Source organism: Oncorhynchus mykiss, chromosome 10 (genome assembly GCF_013265735.2).
Source record: "Oncorhynchus mykiss isolate Arlee chromosome 10, USDA_OmykA_1.1, whole genome shotgun sequence".
NCBI lineage: Eukaryota > Metazoa > Chordata > Actinopteri > Salmoniformes > Salmonidae > Oncorhynchus > Oncorhynchus mykiss.
Genome location: NC_048574.1, coordinates 30,595,569 through 30,615,119, shown reverse-complemented (window position 1 = coordinate 30,615,119; position 19,551 = coordinate 30,595,569). Strand labels below are relative to the sequence as shown.

At 47.9% G+C, this 19,551-nt stretch overlaps 1 protein-coding gene across 6 annotated transcripts in view; it reads left to right on the top strand.

The window, feature by feature from the left end:
* LOC110533635 (active breakpoint cluster region-related protein) overlaps positions 1–19,551 on the top strand; it is a 248,837-nt gene that overhangs the window by 97,516 nt on the left and 131,770 nt on the right. For 5 of the 6 annotated variants that reach the window (XR_005053617.1, XM_036990050.1, XM_036990049.1 and 2 more), the window contains exon 2: positions 7,313–7,491. Coding sequence is in view for 5 of the 6 variants with exons in the window: in XM_036990050.1 (XP_036845945.1) it covers positions 7,313–7,491 (179 nt within the window). In the remaining variant the exon portion in view is untranslated. Of the gene's footprint in view, positions 1–7,312; positions 7,496–19,551 lie in introns of all 6 variants that reach the window. The other variant, XM_036990054.1, reaches the window with a different exon arrangement.

Genomic DNA, 19,551 nt, shown 5'->3' with positions numbered 1-19,551 from the left:
GCTGCCACCCCCGTTTTTATGGCAGTTTTGGAGCAGTGGCTTCTTCCTTGCTGAGCAGCCTTTCAGGTTATGTCGATATAGGACTCGTTTTACTGTGGATATAGATACTTTTGCACCTGTTTCTTCCAGCATCTTCACAAGGTCCTTTGCTGTTGTTCTGGGATTGATTTGCACTTTTTGTACCAAAGTACGTTCATCTCTAGAAGACAGAATGCGCCTGTGTGGTCGGCTTTGTGGCTGTGTGGTCGGCTGTGTGGTCTCATGGTGTTTATTCTTGCATACTGTTGTTTGTACAGATGAACGTGGTACCTTCAGGCATTTGGAAATTGCTTCCAAGGATGAACCTTGTGGACCTTGTGGAGGTCTACAATAATTTTTCTGAGGTCTTGGCTGATTTCTTTTGATTTTCCCATGATGTCAAGCAAAAAGGCACTGAGTTTGAAGGTAGGCCTTGAAATACATCCACAGGTACACCTCCAATTGACTCAAATGATGTCACTTAGCCTATCAGAAGCTTCTAAAGCCATGACATAATTTTCAGGAATTTTCCAAGCTGTTTAAAGGCACAGTCAACTTAGTGTATATAAACTTCTGACCCACTAGAATTGTGATACAGTGAATTATACTTGAAATAATCTGTCTGTAAACAATTGTTGGAAAAATGACTTGTGTCATGCACAAAGTAGATGTTCTAACCGACTTGCCAAAACTATAGTTTGTTAACAAGAAACTGGTGGTGGTTGAAAAACAAGTTTTAATGACTCCAACCTAAGGATGTGAACTTCCGACTTCAAGTGTATATGTAAGTAGAGTTAATGTGGCTATGCATAGATTATAACAGAATAGTAGCAGTTTAAAAGAGGGTTCTGGGTAGCCCTTTGATTAACTGTTCAGGAGTCTTATGGCTTGGGGGTAGAAGCTGTTAAGAAAACTTTTGGACCTCTACTTGGCGCTCCGGTACCGCTTGCCGTGCGGTAGCAGAGAGAACAGTCTATTACTAGGGTGGCTGGAGTCTTTGACAACTCTCATGCATGCTTCAGTGTTCTGTTGGAGTAGACAACAGATCTAATGTTTGAGAAAACAGTAAGTGCATTCTACCCCATTAATTACACAATGTGTTCACTGAGGCATCAGTAAGACCAGGATCTCACTGTCTTAGTTTGACTCATGTTTCTTACCATTAGAGCAACTGAAGTAGGATAACATGACTCTGCTCCAGACTGGGAAGTTCTTTAGGAATGAATGGTCACAGCCAAGTGGCTGCTGATACTGTAGTTCACTGAATTAGTTTTTATTAGTTAGCAAGCTCTACAATGTGTGTTGGTTTCAAAGTTGGCACATGTTTCAGTGTTTCTACAAACTCTGTTTCTAGCAGCTCTCTCTGAAAGACCTTGTTTTGGCGCTGCATCACGACAGATAAAGGCCAGTCTGTCTCTCTGTGGTATTTCCCTCTGGCCTTTGCCAGAAAATGAGTTAGTGAATCATCAGCACAGTTTTTAGTGAAAGACTGTACAGTATGAAGGCAGAAATTGCTTCTCCAATAGAAATCCCACATCACACTTGTAGGTGATGTCATGGCGACGTTGGCTAGCTAAGCTCATGCGTAGAAATATTTAATCGGGTCTCACAGTCATCTGACGCCAAACTGCGCATCTGCAGACTGTCAAATCAAAGGAACTCCTTCGATATAAAGTTGTTTTTGATGAAAATGTCAGTTTGTCACTTTCAGTTGTCTTTAGATTTCGAGACAATTAACACATCTAATATGGTTATATACGGCGGCCATCTTTATCTCCTTCTACACTAGTCTATGGGAGCTTGTACTTTTTGTCTGAATTCTAGAGCAGTGCCAGACGCGCATGTGCACACAGCCTTTCTGGTTATTGGTCACAGTTGTACACTTCATTTTTCCTTGCAGGCAGTTCCACAGGTTTCACAGTTAAACACTTCCTTTATTTTATTTTACCTTTAATTTATCCTAATCAGGATAACAGAGTTAATCAGGAGAGATGATGAAGACCACTTCCACACTTATGTACTCTAAACACTCAGACACAAGGTATTCACACTGACTAATATCCACACTTACGTACTCTAAACACTCAGACACAAGGTATTCACACGGACTAATATCCACACGTACGTACTCTAAAACACCCAGACACAAGGTATTCACACGGACTAATATCCACACGTACGTACTCTAAAACACCCAGACACAAGGTATTCACACTGACTAACCCATTAGCACACATTAATATTCACATAGAGGAACACATGCAGAAACAGGTACACACAGATAGAAACACACAGGCACAAAGGAACACACACACGTCCGCGCAAAGAACATGAAAACGGGAACACAGAAACGGGTACACACAGATAGAAACACACAGGCACAAAGGAACACACACACGTCCGCGCAAAGAACATGAAAACAGGAACACAGAAACAGACAGACCAGCAAACCTATGAACAGAGAGCAGTGGAGACCGACAGTAAAGGGCAGTGTGTGTCAGTGGAGGCTGTAATTGATACCTTTCCAGAATTCTGTGCCAGTCGTTACCACGAGCCCATCCTCCCCAATTAAGGTGCCACCAACCTCCTGTGGTGTGTATGTGTGTTGGAAAGCTGCAGGCAGTGTAGTGAGAGCAGAGAGAGAGCGGAGGCCCTCTTGCTGGCCTACATTCACCGTATTCCCCGTATTAGACCGGAAGGCCTTCCCAGTCTGCAGTGCCCTCATCCCCTCTCAAACCCCTCACACTGGATAGTTGCACCATGATGGGAGGTGGCATTTTCAGCTTAATCTGTGAATCTTCCCACTGGAATTTTGGGACAGTTACCAGAGTTTTTGCAACTCTAGGTTCACTATTATAATTTGACTATTTTAGATGATTGTTTGGCTTTCTATTCGTCTTATAGGCCTAAATCCATTCTCCTTAAACTAGATCTGTCTTTTCTCTCACAAGCATTCAGGGCTCTGTGCCTCTGCAGATAATAGAAGGGAAGAGAACCTTTGGGATATGCAATAAAGAATTTAGAGTGTAGCCACGCAGCATGACGATAGGATTATGCATCACATAATAAATAAATACTCTCCTGAGATTGGATTGAATGGGTTCAAGTCCACATTTTGTATTTTAGTTGTCTAGCTCTAGCAGATGCTTTCATCCACAGTGACCTAAATCCATTCTTAAATCAGGCATTCTGATGAGGAGTCTGAATCACATAATAACAACATCGAGGTCAAAACCTTCAGAAAGGTGTTTAGTTCTGGTGTGACTGTGGTGCTAGGCTGTGTTTACACAAGTTAATCTCATATTTGATATTCCTTTTCTGGTTTGATTTACCATACACCACAATGCCAATATTTAGATTTCCTGTACTGGTTAACGACGACATCGGCTACTGGTCTCACGGTTTTATAAAAAATCAATGATGCTGAAACAAGATTTACACAATGGCATAAAAAGGGTTTGTGGTTTGAATAAGGCATATGGTTGTTGTTAGAGTAGGTGTATATAGCCCTGTGCCCAGTCAGCTGGCTCTCAAGTCCCTGTCACCCAGCAAAACAGATGGTCTGCTTCATATTAGGGCTCTATTGTCTATCTAGGCCTATATCCCACTGGGGATTTCAGATTCTGTGTGATACCCCTTTTATTTTTCAATTAGGAGTCATTTGTCAGTGGTATCGCAGCTAGATGCGTTCAAAGCTGCTGCTCTGTGTGGTCTATGGAGACAGTCTTTCTGCTCACGAAATCCAGACAAAAAGAGAGATTTTGGGGATTTTCACAAAATGTAATCCATAGAATAGTCCCTTGGAGAAAGGATTGTTGACATATTTGACATTTGTATCTAAAAGCATAAAGATTTTTTTATAATCTAAAGCATATTTATTGCATTTTGGCCTCACCTAGGGTTCTAAGTTTCCTTTAATGTTTCATTTGTAGGTGCTACAAATCAAAGATTGGTGTCATATGAAGCTTTACTGCTTGCTCTGTAATATGAGTAGTATTTTCATTCCATGATTTATTTCTGTATCTTGTTGAACATGAGATATGCTACAGGCATATCAAAGCCTATTCCAGTGTGGCGTCACTGACCGTTTTAATATATTCAGCACTATTCAAACCTTGTCTCTGGACCACTCAGGAACATTCAACACTTCTTGGAAAGCCATTCTGGTGTGTCTTTACAATTCAAATGTGTGTAATTGTCCCGCTAAAAAATAAAACTCTATTCCAGGGTTAGGTTTTCAGATGACTGGGGCAGTTTGATGACTGGGGCAGGTTTTCAGATGACTGAGGCAGGTTTTCAGAAGACTGGGGCAGGTTTTCAGAAGACTGGGGCAGGTTTTCAGAAGACTGGGGCAGGTTTTCAGATGACTGGGGCAGGTTTTCAGATGACTGGGGCAGGTTTTCAGATGACTGGGGCAGGTTTTCAGATGACTGGGCCAGGTTTTCAGATGACTGGGCCAGGTTTTCAGATGACTGGGCCAGGTTTTCAGATGACTGGGCCAGGTCTTCAGATGACTGGGCCAGGTTTTCAGATGACTGGGCCAGGTTTTCAGATGACTGGGGCAGGTTTTCAGAAGACTGGGGCAGGTTTTCAGAAGACTGGGGCAGGTTTTCAGAAGACTGGGGCAGGTTTTCAGAAGACTGGGGCAGGTTTTCAGAAGACTGGGGCAGGTTTTCAGAAGACTGGGGCAGGTTTTCAGAAGACTGGGGCAGGTTTTCCTCAACGTTTTACCTGGTTTTTACTCCTTTCACGTTTCAAGTTGTTATTGTCACATGCCCTAGTACAGTGAAATGTATTTCTTGCTTGCACTTTCCCAACAGTGCAGTAGTACTATTTAAAGTCCTTAGTGATTTGGAGACCGAAGAAGTCGAAACTCTTAGGGCCATGCACACACCCCGTGTGTACATGGGGCCCCAGTGTTGAGGGTCAGCATGGCGGAGCAAATATTGCCTACCCTTACCACCTGGGGTCGGCCCATCAGGAAGTCCAGGATCCAGTTGCAGAGGGAGGTGTTTAGTCCCAGGGTCCTTAGCTTAGTGATGAGCTTTGTGGGCACTGTGGTGTTGAACGCTGAGTTGTAGTCAAGGAACAGCATTCTCAGAGGCATTCCTCTCATCTAGGTGGGTAAGGTCAGTGTGGAGTGAGATAGAGATTGCATCGTCTATGGATCTGTTGGAGCGGTATGCAAATTTGAGTGGGTCTAGGATGATGGAGTTGATTTGTGCCATCAAAGCACTTCCTGATTACAGATATGAGTGCTACAGGGCTGTAGTCATTGTGGCAGGTAGCCTAAGAGTTCTTGGGAACAGGTAGGATGGTGGCCAGCTTGAGACATGGGGATTACAGACTGGGACAAGGAGAGGTTGAAAATGACTGTGAATCACCCAGTTCCCTGGATCAGCGAAGGCCCTCGTGCATGGCTCTGTGTTTATCATGCATGAAATGCATTGAGTTTGTCTGGTCGAGAAGCATCGTTGGGAAGATCACGGCTGGGTCTTCCTTTGCACAGTAGCCCCTGCCACCTGCGTCGGAGCCTGTGTTATACCACCTTGTTCTTATATTGTCCTTATGCTTGTTTGATGACTCTGTGGAGGTCGTAGAGGGACGACTTGTTTGTGTCCTCAGCTGTAGCCTCGGGGTTGGCTGGGATAGCCCTTAGTGCGGTAGCCCAGTCCTTCAGTTTAGTGCCATCCTCAGTCTAAATACAGGGCTTTTGATTGGGGAAGCAAAGAACTTTCACTGTGGATACAAACTTGGCGATGCATTTCTTATTTCTTTTGATCTTTTGATCTCCCCAGTCCCTGCTGGTGACAACCATACCCATAACATGATGCTGCCACCACAATACTTGAAAATACAAATAACACTATTTGACGTGTAAAATAACACCATTTGACCAATCAGGACCTGAATATGACTGCGCGTCAAATAATATTTAACGCGTTCATAATTTTTTTTTGTGTAGTTATTGCACTCACTCGTATTTCATATGTCACAACGATTCATCGATACGTATGCTATGATGCTGATAAAGTTGTCTCGCTCACCTACAGTACTTATAAAAAACCCCAGCTAGCTCATGGATGCAAACAATGTTCTTCCCCAAAAACATAACAAAACAACACACAATCTGTTTCAGTAACTATGTAGCTAGGTGTCATCTAAAATAACCCTAATTTATAAGACAGTTCTTCTTAGATTAATGGTGGTCAGACCCTTCTATGTGAAGCTAGCCACAATAAGGATTCGCCACAATAGTGGACTTTGCGGTTAGCCTTCAAAATGAAAGTATGGCATAATTCTACAATTTGTATTCATTTGCATCACTGTCAATGACACTGTTATTTTGAAGGCAAACTGCAAATTCCACTATTGTGGCTAATCCTTATTGTGGCTATTTTCACAACCTCACTAGCCAGATGAAGCTAGCTGGCTGCTTATAACATTAGATTTGGGCAACAGGGTTAAGTAGCTGGCTAACTATTTAAGTTAAATTTCAATAGGCAAACAACAAGTGGCAACCTAGCTAATACTTACTCACAAGGATTCCTAAATCATTGCTAAGAATAATGAAAATGACTGCAGTTTCTACTGGTCATTGTTTTCAGGCGGGTTGTATTGGTGCTAGCTTGGTACCAAGCTAAAGCTAGCTAGCTACCCCAGAAGTTGCTGGTGAACAAATAATGCTTTATTACCTACGCGGTAGTGTAAACACATCATTTGTGGCCGTTGTTTGCTTGTTTGCAGACTTTTTTGTACAGCTTTGACAGTGCTACTGTATCTTTTTTGACACGCTAAGACCCAAACAGCGTTCCATAGTATGTATGTCGTGAAGCTAATAGCAGTGACACTATTCCTGTGTAACTCCGGTAGGGCAACTGAAAAATAGAGCACTTGGTTGTGTGTACCGGTGCTCAACCAGTCGGTGAAAGCCAACATCACCCACAACAGAGAACGGTTGATTGTCAAGGGCAATGAATGACATTTTCTTGGCTTTAATGGATTTCGCCTTTGAGTTGTCTCTCAGACATTTTCTTACTCTTTCAAATGACTGCTCGATCCACACAGCAGACATTGTGGGCTAGGTTAGGAATGCTGTGTTGCATGTGTAGTGCAACATTTTACATGGCGTCATTATACTGTAGCTTTGACATCGGTTTTTAACATCTGCATTAAACTAGACATCGGGCCGATACCGACGTTGGCATTTTTAGCTAATATCGGACAATTCCAATATTTTCACCGATGTATCGTGCATCCCTAATACTAACCCCTGTTTCTATCTCTCCCCCAGACTTCAACTATAACACAGACGGGTATGACGGTGATGCAGCAGAGGATCATAAGAGTCAGGACAGTTCAGAGACCATGCCCTTCATAGATGAGTCCCCCACCATGTCCCCGAGCCTCTGTGCCCGTGGCCCCGATGGAGAGGCCATCTCCCCCATCCCCCCAGAGGGCCTGCTGCCCGGGGTGAGTCACACACGGAGGACAGGACCTTATTGTAGAGGTTGCTGGGGCCGAGGTTTCCTCTTACTCCTCACAGATTTTGCTGTCAACACTTCCTATTCCTAACATTGTGACTACTTCCTGCAGGCGGATCTCTTCAGGCCTGTGTAATTAACAGTAATTAACCACTAGAGTTTTATCTTCATGGTAACACTACAGGTGTTGCATTCATGCACAGCCTCCGTCTCTAAATGAGACACATGTCAGAACTCAGCACAGAAGCAAACCCATATAATATGGTAGCTTTGCCATAAGTTTAGTATGTAACCTGTATGTCAAAGGGACAAGAAATAGCTTAGCTTTAGCTAGCTAAATGGTAATGACTGTCTGAATGGTTATACACTAACCCAACAGTATGGAATACCATAAACTCTCTCAATGGGTAGGGGCCAAGGGGTACCATACTAGTGCCAGTGGTGGTAGTAGTGACAGTAGGCCTGTGTGTGTGTGGGTACGTGCATTTATCATTATCCTCACACACTGACCCTCTCTGCAAGGACAGAGCTGACCCAGTCCTGACCCTTATCTTCCACACAGGCCACTGGCTGACTGAAAGGTCAAATGGATGCCAAAAGGTGATGGAAAATAGCTGATGCTTGGAGTGTGGTTTTTTAGTGTTACTCCCCACTGTAGTGTGAACAAGGAGACTGTGTTTATTCAGACAACAGTGTCAGTTGTTCCAACAGAGTAGCCAGCAATCCTCTCTCTCCCTCCTACATCATTATGTGACCCTAGTGTTTCTTCTTTTACTATGGTACAGTCCACTGATACATCTCCGTCTCCACCTGGTGTTGGGAGACGGACAGAGCACCAACAGACCTGCTGTAACTTCTGCAATGGGCTTACACAGCAAATAGACCTGCTGTAACTTCTGCAATGGGCTTACACAGCAAATAGACCTGCTGTAACTTCTGCAATGGGCTTACACAGCAAATAGACCTGCTGTAACTTCTGCAATGGGCTTACACAGCAAATAGACCTGCTGTAACTTCTGCAATGGGCTTACACAGCAAATAGACCTGCTGTAACTTCTGCAATGGGCTTACACAGCAAATAGACCTGCTGTACTTCTGCAATGGGCTTACACAGCAAATAGACCTGCAAAAGTAGTGGTCTTCTATCTGACCCTACCCAAATAAATTCATTTTTTAAATAGGGACCGGTTCGAATGGACCCAAGGACCACCAAACCCAGCCCCATTTATACCCGGTCGGCTCCACATCCGGTCTGATGAGTGAGGGAAACAGCAGAAAAAAAGAAAAAAAATAGCTTCGTTATTATCTGAAGTTGTAATGCACACAGGGCTGCATGCAGAGCTGAATGGAGCTAGCAGCAGTCCCACTGTGTGTGCACCTGAGTGTAGGCGAAGGGTGCAATTGTGGCCCACAATTCAGCACTTTCCTGCATGTGGACATTCTTGCATCTGCAGGAACACCTCTTTATGCTTCTAATTTCTGAGCTAGGACTCGGTAGGACTCGGTAGGACTCGGTACACAGGCGGGAGGCACTCCAGAACAGTAGGTGGCGGTAATGCACAATAACGTCGGATGCCAACCGTCAATAAACCCAACAGAAGAAGGAGACTCGGGCACTGCTTTGCTGCAGTTGTGTTAATGATGGCGAGGACAGGTATTTGGCAGGCGTTAGTGAAGGATCCTGGATGCTAGCTAGGACTCCGGTACACAGCTGGCGGGATAGGTAGCTAGCACACCGGTAGACCGTGTACTTTGCCCCAGCCTGTTGGGCACTGTTTTTCCGCAGTTCTGTTAACAACGGCGAGGGCAGGCGTTCGGCAGGCGGGAATGCCTGCTTCCGCAATTCGGCTTGTTCCTGCATCACACGCTATTGGAGTGGCGCGAGGAGATGCTGTTCACATTTTATTTGTTTATTTCACTTTTGTTTACCTACTTCACCTGCTTTGGCAATGTAAACATATATTTCCCATGCTAATAAAGCCCTTTGAATTCAATTGGTAGAAAGAGACCGCAGCAACCAAGCCGACTCGGACTAGTTACTAACTTCTAGCTGCCAAAGCTAAGTCATTTATCATCTGATCTGAATACATAGTACCTGTTTGACTGAGTCAATAAATGAAAAGAGAAGCTTTAAGGTTCTCCTTCCATCAACCATCATCCCTATCTCCCATTGGTCAGAAGATCAGCATGTTGACCACTGACTGGTTGGCTTGCAGAGCTCTGAGGAAAGGGGAAACACTCAAACCCACATCGAAACCTTTTTCAATGACTTGCAGGAACCATTTCCCTATTTGAAGGGTGAGGAAGACTGGTTGCTGGTGTATTTGAGTTTCACATCCAGTTTCTTTATTCATGTAATATCCTCAATTAATTTGATCCAGAATGTAATGTGTCTCTACACTTGAGGCGTGGTCAATAGAGGTGAAAACAAGCCATGTGGTTCCATTATTTGCATGTTACATATTTGAGGAACTTAAAAAGCTATGCATGCTTATCTCTTGCGAAATGCAGGTTGAAAGTTTGAGCTTCTGGAATTGTAAATACAGCACCTAACAGAACCTGTAGAAGTGTGTGATTTGACCATAGTTGTATTTTGCTGTGGGTGTGTCAGGTCATCTATGTCTAACAGGGTAGAATAGTACTTTGACTAGATCTTTTCATGGACACTATTTGAGGCCCTCTCCATGGAGCCTTAAGGGAGGACTGTGTGTATTGCTATTGGACAGAGGGAGGTCCTCTTCACAGGCCTGACGTGCTGGACCACACAGGGAGCATGGGTATTTTAGGTGATAACTTGTTGTCCATGCATTTTCATTTGTCTTGCACTGTACGCTTTGTATGTGGTGGTGTTTCTTTGGTCACAAAGCCATTATGTCAGTCTACTTTGTGGTTGTGCAGAAACCTGTATCTATTCAGGAAACTACATCTGGAAAGCACCAGAGAGTGGGAGACCTGGGAGTGGGAGACCTGGGAGTGGGAGACCTGGGAGTGGGAGACCTGGGAGTGGGAGACCTGGGAGTGGGAGACCTGAGAGTGGGTGGGAGACCTGAGAGTGGGTGGGAGACCTGAGAGTGGGTGGGAGACCTGAGAGTGGGTGGGAGACCTGAGAGTGGGTGGGAGACCTGAGAGTGGGTGGGAGACCTGAGAGTGGGTGGGAGACCTGAGAGTGGGTGGGAGACCTGAGAGTGGGTGGGAGACCTGAGAGTGGGTGGGAGACCTGAGAGTGGGTGGGAGACCTGGGAGTGGGTGGGAGACGTGGGAGTGGGTGGGAGACGTGGGAGTGGGTGGGAGACGTGGGAGTGGGTGGGAGTGGGTGGGAGACGTGGGAGTGGGTGGGAGACGTGGGAGACGGAGAGGAAGGGAGAGAGTGGGAGACGGAGAGGAAGGGAGAGAGTGGGAGACGGAGAGGGAGGGAGAGAGTGGGAGACGGAGGGAGAGGGAGGGAGAGAGTGGGAGACGGAGGGAGAGGGAGGGAGAGAGTGGGAGACGGAGAGGGAGGGAGAGAGTGGGAGACGGAGAGGGAGGGAGGGAGAGAGAGAGTGGGAGACGGGGGGGAAACGGAGGGGGAGACGGGGGAGAGAGAGAGTGGGAGACGGGGGGGGAGAGAGAGAGTGGGAGACGGGGGGGAGACGGGAGAGAGAGAGGGGGAGACGGGGGAGAGAGAGAGTGGGAGACGGGGGAGACGAGAGGGAGAGAGAGAGTGGGAGACGGGGGAGACGGGAGAGAGAGAGTGGGAGACGGGGGGGAGACGGGGGAGAGAGAGAGTGGGAGACGGGGGGAGACGGGGGAGAGAGAGAGTGGGAGACGGGGGGGAGACGGGGGAGAGAGAGAGTGGGAGACGGGGGGGGAGACGGGGGAGAGAGAGAGTGGGAGACGGGGGAGACGAGAGGGAGAGAGAGTGGGAGACGGGGGAGACGGGAGAGAGAGCGGGGGAGCGAGCGAGCGACGCAGGGAGGGAGGGAGGGAGGGAGCGACGCAGGGAGGGAGGGAGGGAGGGAGCGAGCGAGCGACGCAGGGAGGGAGCGAGCGAGCGACGCAGGGAGGGAGGGAGGGAGCGAGCGAGCGACGCAGGGAGGGAGCGAGCGAGCGACGCAGGGAGGGAGCGAGCGAGCGACGGAGGGAGGGAGGGAGCGAGCGACGCAGGGAGGGAGGGAGCGAGCGACGCAGGGAGGGAGGGAGGGAGGGAGCGAGGGAGGGAGGGAGGGACGCAGGGAGGGAGGGAGCGAGCGACGCAGGGAGGGAGGGAGGGAGGGAGGGAGCGAGGGAGGGAGGGAGGGAGGGACGCAGGGAGGGAGCGAGGGAGCGAGGGAGGGAGGGAGCGAGGGAGGGAGGGACGCAGGGAGGGAGGGAGGGAGGGAGGGAGGGAGGGACGCAGGGAGGGAGGGAGGGAGGGAGGGAGGGAGGGAGCGACGGACGGAGGGAGCGAGCGAGGGAGGGAGCAACGGACGGAGGGAGGGAGCGAGCGACGGAGGGAGGGAGCGACGGACGGTGGGAGCGACGGAGGGACAGGGAGGGAGGGAGGGACAGAGGGACAGAGGGAGGGAGGGAGGGAGGGACAGAGGGACGGAGCGACAGAGGGAGGGAGGCAGGGACGGAGGGAGCGACGGAGGGACAGATGGAGCGACGGAGGGACAGATGGCGCGACGGAGGGACAGAGGGAGCGAGCAACGGAGGGACAGAGGGAGGGAGGGACAGAGGGAGGGAGCGACAGAGGGAGGGAGGCAGGGACGGAGGGACAGATGGAGGGACAGAGGGAGCGAGCAACGGAGGGACAGAGGGAGGGAGGGAGCAACAGAGGGAAGGAGGGAGCGACAGAGGGAGGGAGGGGCGGAGGGAGGGAGGGAGGGGCGGAGGGAGGGAGGGACCTGTTGCAACAATATTATGATTTTTTGTGAAATATTTTTTTATTTCGCCTTTTAACTAGGCAAGTCAGTTAAGAACAAATTCTTATTTACAATGACGGCCTACCCTGGCCAAACCTGGACAACGCTGGGCCAATTGTGCGCCGCCCTACGGGACTCCTATTCACAGCCGGTTGTGTTTACTGTGTATGTTTTATTGTTTATTTCACTTTTGTTTGTTTCACATGCCAATAAAGCCCCTTAAATTAAATTGAAATTGAATTGAGTGGAAGTAGAGGCCTCTACTTCCCTGTGAGGAAGTAGAGGCAGAACAGTGACACACCACGAAGACTGAGAGGGAGGGGTGCAGGTAGGCGGGGCTATCGCCCTGCTCATGTCTGTATGTGTTACGAGGTGTGTGTGTGTGCTGCACACAACACCAGGAACAGCTGAATGAGGTGGAGCTCTGGCTAAAGACTCTCTGGCTCTCAACAGAAAGATAAGAAACTAAGAAAATAAAAAGACAAAAGGAAAAAGAGGCAGAACGTTGAGTATTTCAGCAGGGCTGAGGAGGGTTGTGGGCCCAGAAGGAAGGAAAGACTGGCTTGCTGCACTGGAGGAAGGCCTGTGGTGCCTGGGCCGGCCCAGGGACGCCTGAAGAAGGAAGGGAGAGAACAGGGGATTAGGCCCTGTGAGGAGGACCATGGAGGAGGAGGAGGTGTTGTGTTACTTGGACAAAGTGCTGGAAAATGAGGATGTGTTTGAGTGTGGAGACATGGAGAGTCCTCTAACACCAGGATGCATGCTGATGACTCCTGTCCACAGGCAGTTCAGGGTGAGTCTCAGGATGCATCCACAATGGCATCCTATCCCCTATATAGTGTACTACTTCTGATCAGATAGGGCTTGACCGCATAGGGGTGTGTGTGTGACCGCGTGTGTGTGTGTGTGTGTGTGTGTGTGTGACAGGGTTGTGTGTGTGTGTGACAGGGTTGTGTGTGTGTGTGACAGGGTTGTGTGTGTGTGTAACAGGGTTGTGTGTGTGTGTGTGACAGGGTTGTGTGTGTGTGTGTGTGACAGGGTTGTGTGTGTGTGTGTGTGACAGGGTTGTGTGTGTGTGTGTGTGACAGGGTTGTGTGTGTGTGTGACAGGGTTGTGTGTGTGTGTGTGACAGGGTTGTGTGTGTGTGTGTGTGTGTGTGACAGGGTTGTGTGTGTGTGTGTGTGTGTGTGACAGGGTTGTGTGTGTGTGTGTGTGTGACAGGGTTGTGTGTGTGTGTGTGACAGGGTTGTGTGTGTGTGTGTGACAGGGTTGTGTGTGTGTGTGTGACAGGGTTGTGTGTGTGTGTGTGACAGGGTTGTGTGTGTGACAGGGTTGTGTGTGTGTGTGTGACAGGGTTGTGTGTGTGTGTGTGACAGGGTTGTGTGTGTGTGACAGGGTTGTGTGTGTGTGTGTGACAGGGTTGTGTGTGTGTGTGTGACAGGGTTGTGTGTGTGTGTGTGACAGGGTTGTGTGTGTGTGTGTGACAGGGTTGTGTGTGTGACAGGGTTGTGTGTGTGTGACAGGGTTGTGTGTGTGTGTGTGTGTGTGTGTGTGTGTGACAGGGTTGTGTGTGTGTGTGTTGGCCAGAGAGCTCCTATTGACACCTCAACATGATGGGTGGTGACATGCTCTCTGGACCAGAGTTACTCTCTGCCTGTCAGGTTCTATTTATCTCTGGAGAAATGGAACGAGGGAACAGGAGAACGAGCGAGAGGAACTTAGTGCTGTCAGAATGAAACGGTGACGTCCGTCATGCTGACTGACGTGTGTGTCACAGGGAGCCCATTGTGTGTGTGTGTTCCTACAGCTGTTCCTCAGCTGCTTTAGCTATAGTGACTGAGTCACAGCTTTAAGGCGTGGGCGGGAACACAATACAACACTGACATAAGTAGCCCTCTATAGTTGAGGAGGAGATGACCCCCGTGGAGAGGTTTTCATTTCCCCCTGTCTACCCTCAACCAGCTGTGACACGTTGACCTGTAATGTGGGGCACCTCTCCATTACACCACTACTTCACACAGGGCCTGGGAATTACACAAGTCTACTGACTGTGTCTGTCTGTGTGTCACATCGCAGTGCCTGTCAGCCTGCGGTTGCTCAGTCACATCTGCTGTCTTTGTGCAGAATAAAAGCCCTAATAAATAGCCAAGCTGTCAAACCGCCTCAGTGTTGTAAACGTCTGTAAATCATGCCGTTACCTCACTTACTGTGTGTCCTGGATCTGTTTCATTCCATCCATTTAGTAAAGCCTGGCCAGCTGAAACACCACAGCTGGACAGGACGCCCATGTCTTCTGTTTCATTCCATCCATTTAGTAAAGCCTGGCCAGCTGAAACACCACAGCTGGACAGGACGCCCATGTCTTCTGTTTCATTCCATCCATTTAGTAAAGCATGGCCAGCTGAAACACCACAGCTGGACAGGACGCCCATGTCTTCTGTTTCATTCCATCCATTTAGTAAAGCATGGCCAGCTGAAACACCACAGCTGGACAGGACGCCCATGTCTTCTGTTTCATTCCATCCATTTAGTAAAGCCTGGCCAGCTGAAACACCACAGCTGGACAGGACGCCCATGTCTTCTGTTTCATTCCATCCATTTAGTAAAGCCTGGCCAGCTGAAACACCACAGCTGGACAGGACGCCCATGTCTTCTGTTTCATTCCATCCATTTAGTAAAGCATGGCCAGCTGAAACACCACAGCTGGACAGGACGCCCATGTCTTCTGTTTCATTCCATCCATTTAGTAAAGCATGGCCAGCTGAAACACCACAGCTGGACAGGACGCCCATGTCTTCTGTTTCATTCCATCCATTTAGTAAAGCCTGGCCAGCTGAAACACCACAGCTGGACAGGACGCCCATGTCTTCTGTTTCATTCCATCCATTTAGTAAAGCCTGGCCAGCTGAAACACCACAGCTGGACAGGACGCCCATGTCTTCTGTTTCATTCCATCCATTTAGTAAAGCCTGGCCAGCTGAAACACCACAGCTGGACAGGACGCCCATGTCTTCTGTTTCATTCCATCCATTTAGTAAAGCATGGCCAGCTGAAACACCACAGCTGGACAGGACGCCCATGTCTTCTGTTTCATTCCATCCATTTAGTAAAGCATGGCCAGCTGAAACACCACAGCTGGACAGGACGCCCATGTCTTCTGTTTCATTCCATCCATTTAGTAAAGCCTGGCCAGCTGAAACACCACAGCTGGACAGGACGCCCATGTCTTCTGTTTCATTCCATCCATTTAGTAAAGCCTGGCCAGCTGAAACACCACAGCTGGACAGGACGCCCATGTCTTCTGTTTCATTCCATCCATTTAGTAAAGCATGGCCAGCTGAAACACCACAGCTGGACAGGACGCCCATGTCTTCTGTTTCATTCCATCCATTTAGTAAAGCCTGGCCAGCTGAAACACCACAGCTGGACAGGACGCCCATGTCTTCTGTTTCATTCCATCCATTTAGTAAAGCATGGCCAGCTGAAACACCACAGCTGGACAGGACGCCCATGTCTTCTGTTTCATTCCATCCATTTAGTAAAGCCTGGCCAGCTGAAACACCACAGCTGGACAGGACGCCCATGTCTTCTGTTTCATTCCATCCATTTAGTAAAGCATGGCCAGCTGAAACACCACAGCTGGACAGGACGCCCATGTCTTCTGTTTCATTCCATCCATTTAGTAAAGCCTGGCCAGCTGAAACACCACAGCTGGACAGGACGCCCATGTCTTCTGTTTCATTCCATCCATTTAGTAAAGCATGGCCAACTGAAACACCACAGCTGGACAGGACGCCCATGTCTTCTGTTTCATTCCATCCATTTAGTAAAGCCTGGCCAGCTGAAACACCACAGCTGGACAGGACGCCCATGTCTTCTGTTTCATTCCATCCATTTAGTAAAGCCTGGCCAGCTGAAACACCACAGCTGGACAGGACGCCCATGTCTTCTGTTTCATTCCATCCATTTAGTAAAGCCTGGCCAGCTGAAACACCACAGCTGGACAGGACGCCCATGTCTTCTGTTTCATTCCATCCATTTAGTAAAGCATGGCCAGCTGAAACACCACAGCTGGACAGGACGCCCATGTCTTCTGTTTCATTCCATCCATTTAGTAAAGCCTGGCCAGCTGAAACACCACAGCTGGACAGGACGCCCATGTCTTCTGTTTCATTCCATCCATTTAGTAAAGCCTGGCCAGCTGAAACACCACAGCTGGACAGGACGCCCATGTCTTCTGTTTCATTCCATCCATTTAGTAAAGCATGGCCAGCTGAAACACCACAGCTGGACAGGACGCCCATGTCTTCTGTTTCATTCCATCCATTTAGTAAAGCATGGCCAGCTGAAACACCACAGCTGGACAGGACGCCCATGTCTTCTGTTTCATTCCATCCATTTAGTAAAGCCTGGCCAGCTGAAACACCACAGCTGGACAGGACGCCCATGTCTTCTGTTTCATTCCATCCATTTAGTAAAGCATGGCCAGCTGAAACACCACAGCTGGATAGGACGCCCATGTCTTCTGTTTCCTTCAGCAGTGTGTTGGGCAACCTGTTGTAATGTCAGCCAGGGTTAATACAGGAACTCCTTCATGTCAGGGGGTTTGTTCTGCTTTATTTATCCAGGTCTCATTGAGATAATCTGCTACAACGGAGACCTGGTAGGACCTGGTAAGAGAGAGACTGTAAAGTCTCAGGCCCTGCTGCCTGACGAGTACTGATGGTTGGATGGCCACTACTAGCCAGTAAGACATCCTGCCCTTGACAGTGGAAGTGGAACCTCTCATGTCCCGTCACTGTGATGCCATTGGTTTTGGAAAGTGGGATCTGTGAGGTCATTGGGGTTAATATGGATAGGTCACTGTACAGTGAGCACTCCTTAACTCTCCTTCCTGCCCTCAGCCTGCTGACGTCATGTGAAGTATCTGCTCCTGTTAATAATTCATCCATATCCCGTTTTGTCTGCCCTTTGGTATCCTCCAGACAGCCACTTCCACTCATTCTACACACACAGGGACGCACAGGGACGCACAGGGACGCACAGGGACGCACGCACAGGGACGCACGCACAGAGACGCACGCACAGAGACGCACGCACAGAGACGCACGCACAGAGACGCACGCACAGAGACGCACGCACAGAGACGCACGCACAGAGAGAGAGACACAGTTCTGCCTCACATTCTCAGTAGAAAGCCTCTGCAACAGTTGTCAGATGGTATCAAAGGTTATGATTTCCATATAGCCGATCATTTGTTTGTCTGTTTGCTCTTATACAGGATGTTACACCTGTTTGTAGCAGCTATATGTCAACCATGTTGTGTGGAAGCACTATAAGACACATATGGGACACCTTATCAAAGAGGGAGGATTCTTTTGGGTGTTATCCTAGTTTGTGTGTTTGGCTGTGCAGTTGCCCCTTGAGTCCTATGGGTAATGGTGAGAGAGACAGTTCACCAGGGTCCTCAGAGGAGGGAGCTCTTCCAACTCAATTTAAATGTATTTCCCCGGGGCCCACCGGTGTAACTGCTTGCTGCTGACTGTACAGTGAACTGCATGATTGTAGATGGTTTACTAACGTGTTTGTTCTTGTAGCTATGTTGACTGACGTGACAAAGTTTTTTTTTGCCTGGTCACAGACTGCTGATGTGTTGTGCACTGAAGTCCACAAGCGAAGGGAAAAGGTGAGAGGAGGAGAGCGCGTAGATAGATGTGAGAAGGAATTATATATTCAGCGAACTGTTTGTATGTGGCTGCTATGAAAGTGATCTGTGTTTACGTGTGATCAAGGGTGTATTCATTGTGTCGATTCTGTTGAAAAAGGAAGGGACACGAAACGGGGACAAACATACCTGAATTTGTCCAATAGAAACTCTCGTTTGCAACTGTTGTACCAATGATTACTCCCTAGATCAGCTAGATGCAGGCAAGACTGTACAAGGCGGTATTAAATATGTAATCTCCTGTCTGTCACCTTGATTACTCAGATTTCACCTACGTTGTAAACTTATAACCTTCCATTCATAGGCCAGGTTGAAACAACCTCATGATGGGGACAGTATCATGTGGTAGCCTGAACCTATCAATGTTACATTGAGCTGGGTGATTTCTAATATGCATGACAATCATCCACTATTCTGTAATAGAAATAAGGCCCTGTTGAGAAGGAGATGTATCATCCTCTCTCATGTTGAACGGCGTCGACCTCCCCTGGTCTGTGTTTTAAGCAGTACACTATAATAGTACATTCTACTACTGGACCCTGTTGGAGCGTTTTATCTACAGATGTTAGGACACAGTCCGTTGTTTTCATATGGCTTAATGGGAATACATTACAATAATATCAATGGGAGAGCTCAACAGCCTCTACATTTGGTGAACAGGATGTCCGTTTTAATACAACAACTCTACCTTTTATGTAATCATGTTTCCCAAAGAGAAACAAACCCTTGACTTATCTGTCCAGACATTATTGGTATTACAATAAACATAGTATTTTATGAATAAATGCTATCTGACTGAGTGCTCTTCTATTCTCGTTTCACACAAACTAGTATTCATACCAAAACCCAGACTGCTTTTAAGGAACTAAATGGACAAAACTACATGAGCTCATTCAACCCTGAGCACAACATGGCTTATTGGCTAACATTTGTAATATTGGTTTGCATTGTCAGAAGTGAGCCCTTTGAAAACACAAGCAGTTGTAACTGACATTGTGCTCTCTGGGTGGGCGTGGTTTTGAAAGGCTCCCCTGGTCTGTGTTTTAAGGAGGACAACAGACAGGGTGAGCTCCCCTGGTCTGTGTTTTAAGGAGGACAACAGACAGGGTGAGCTCCCCTGGTCTGTGTTTTAAGTAGGACAACAGACAGGGTGAGCTCTCCTGGTCTGTGTTTTAAGTAGGACAACAGACAGGGTGAGCTCCCCTGGTCTGTGTTTTAAGGAGGACACAGACAGGGTGAGCTCCCCTGGTCTGTGTTTTAAGGAGGACAACAGACAGATGTACAACAGACAGGGTGAGCTCATGGTCCTACTTTAAGAAGGTGTGTCTCATCCTGCCCAGCTCCTTGTTCACACACTCCCTCTCATTCTCTCTTTCAATCTCCTCCCTCACGGTCTTTCAGGGCCAAAACAAACACCTCCACTTGGACTCGACTACCCTAT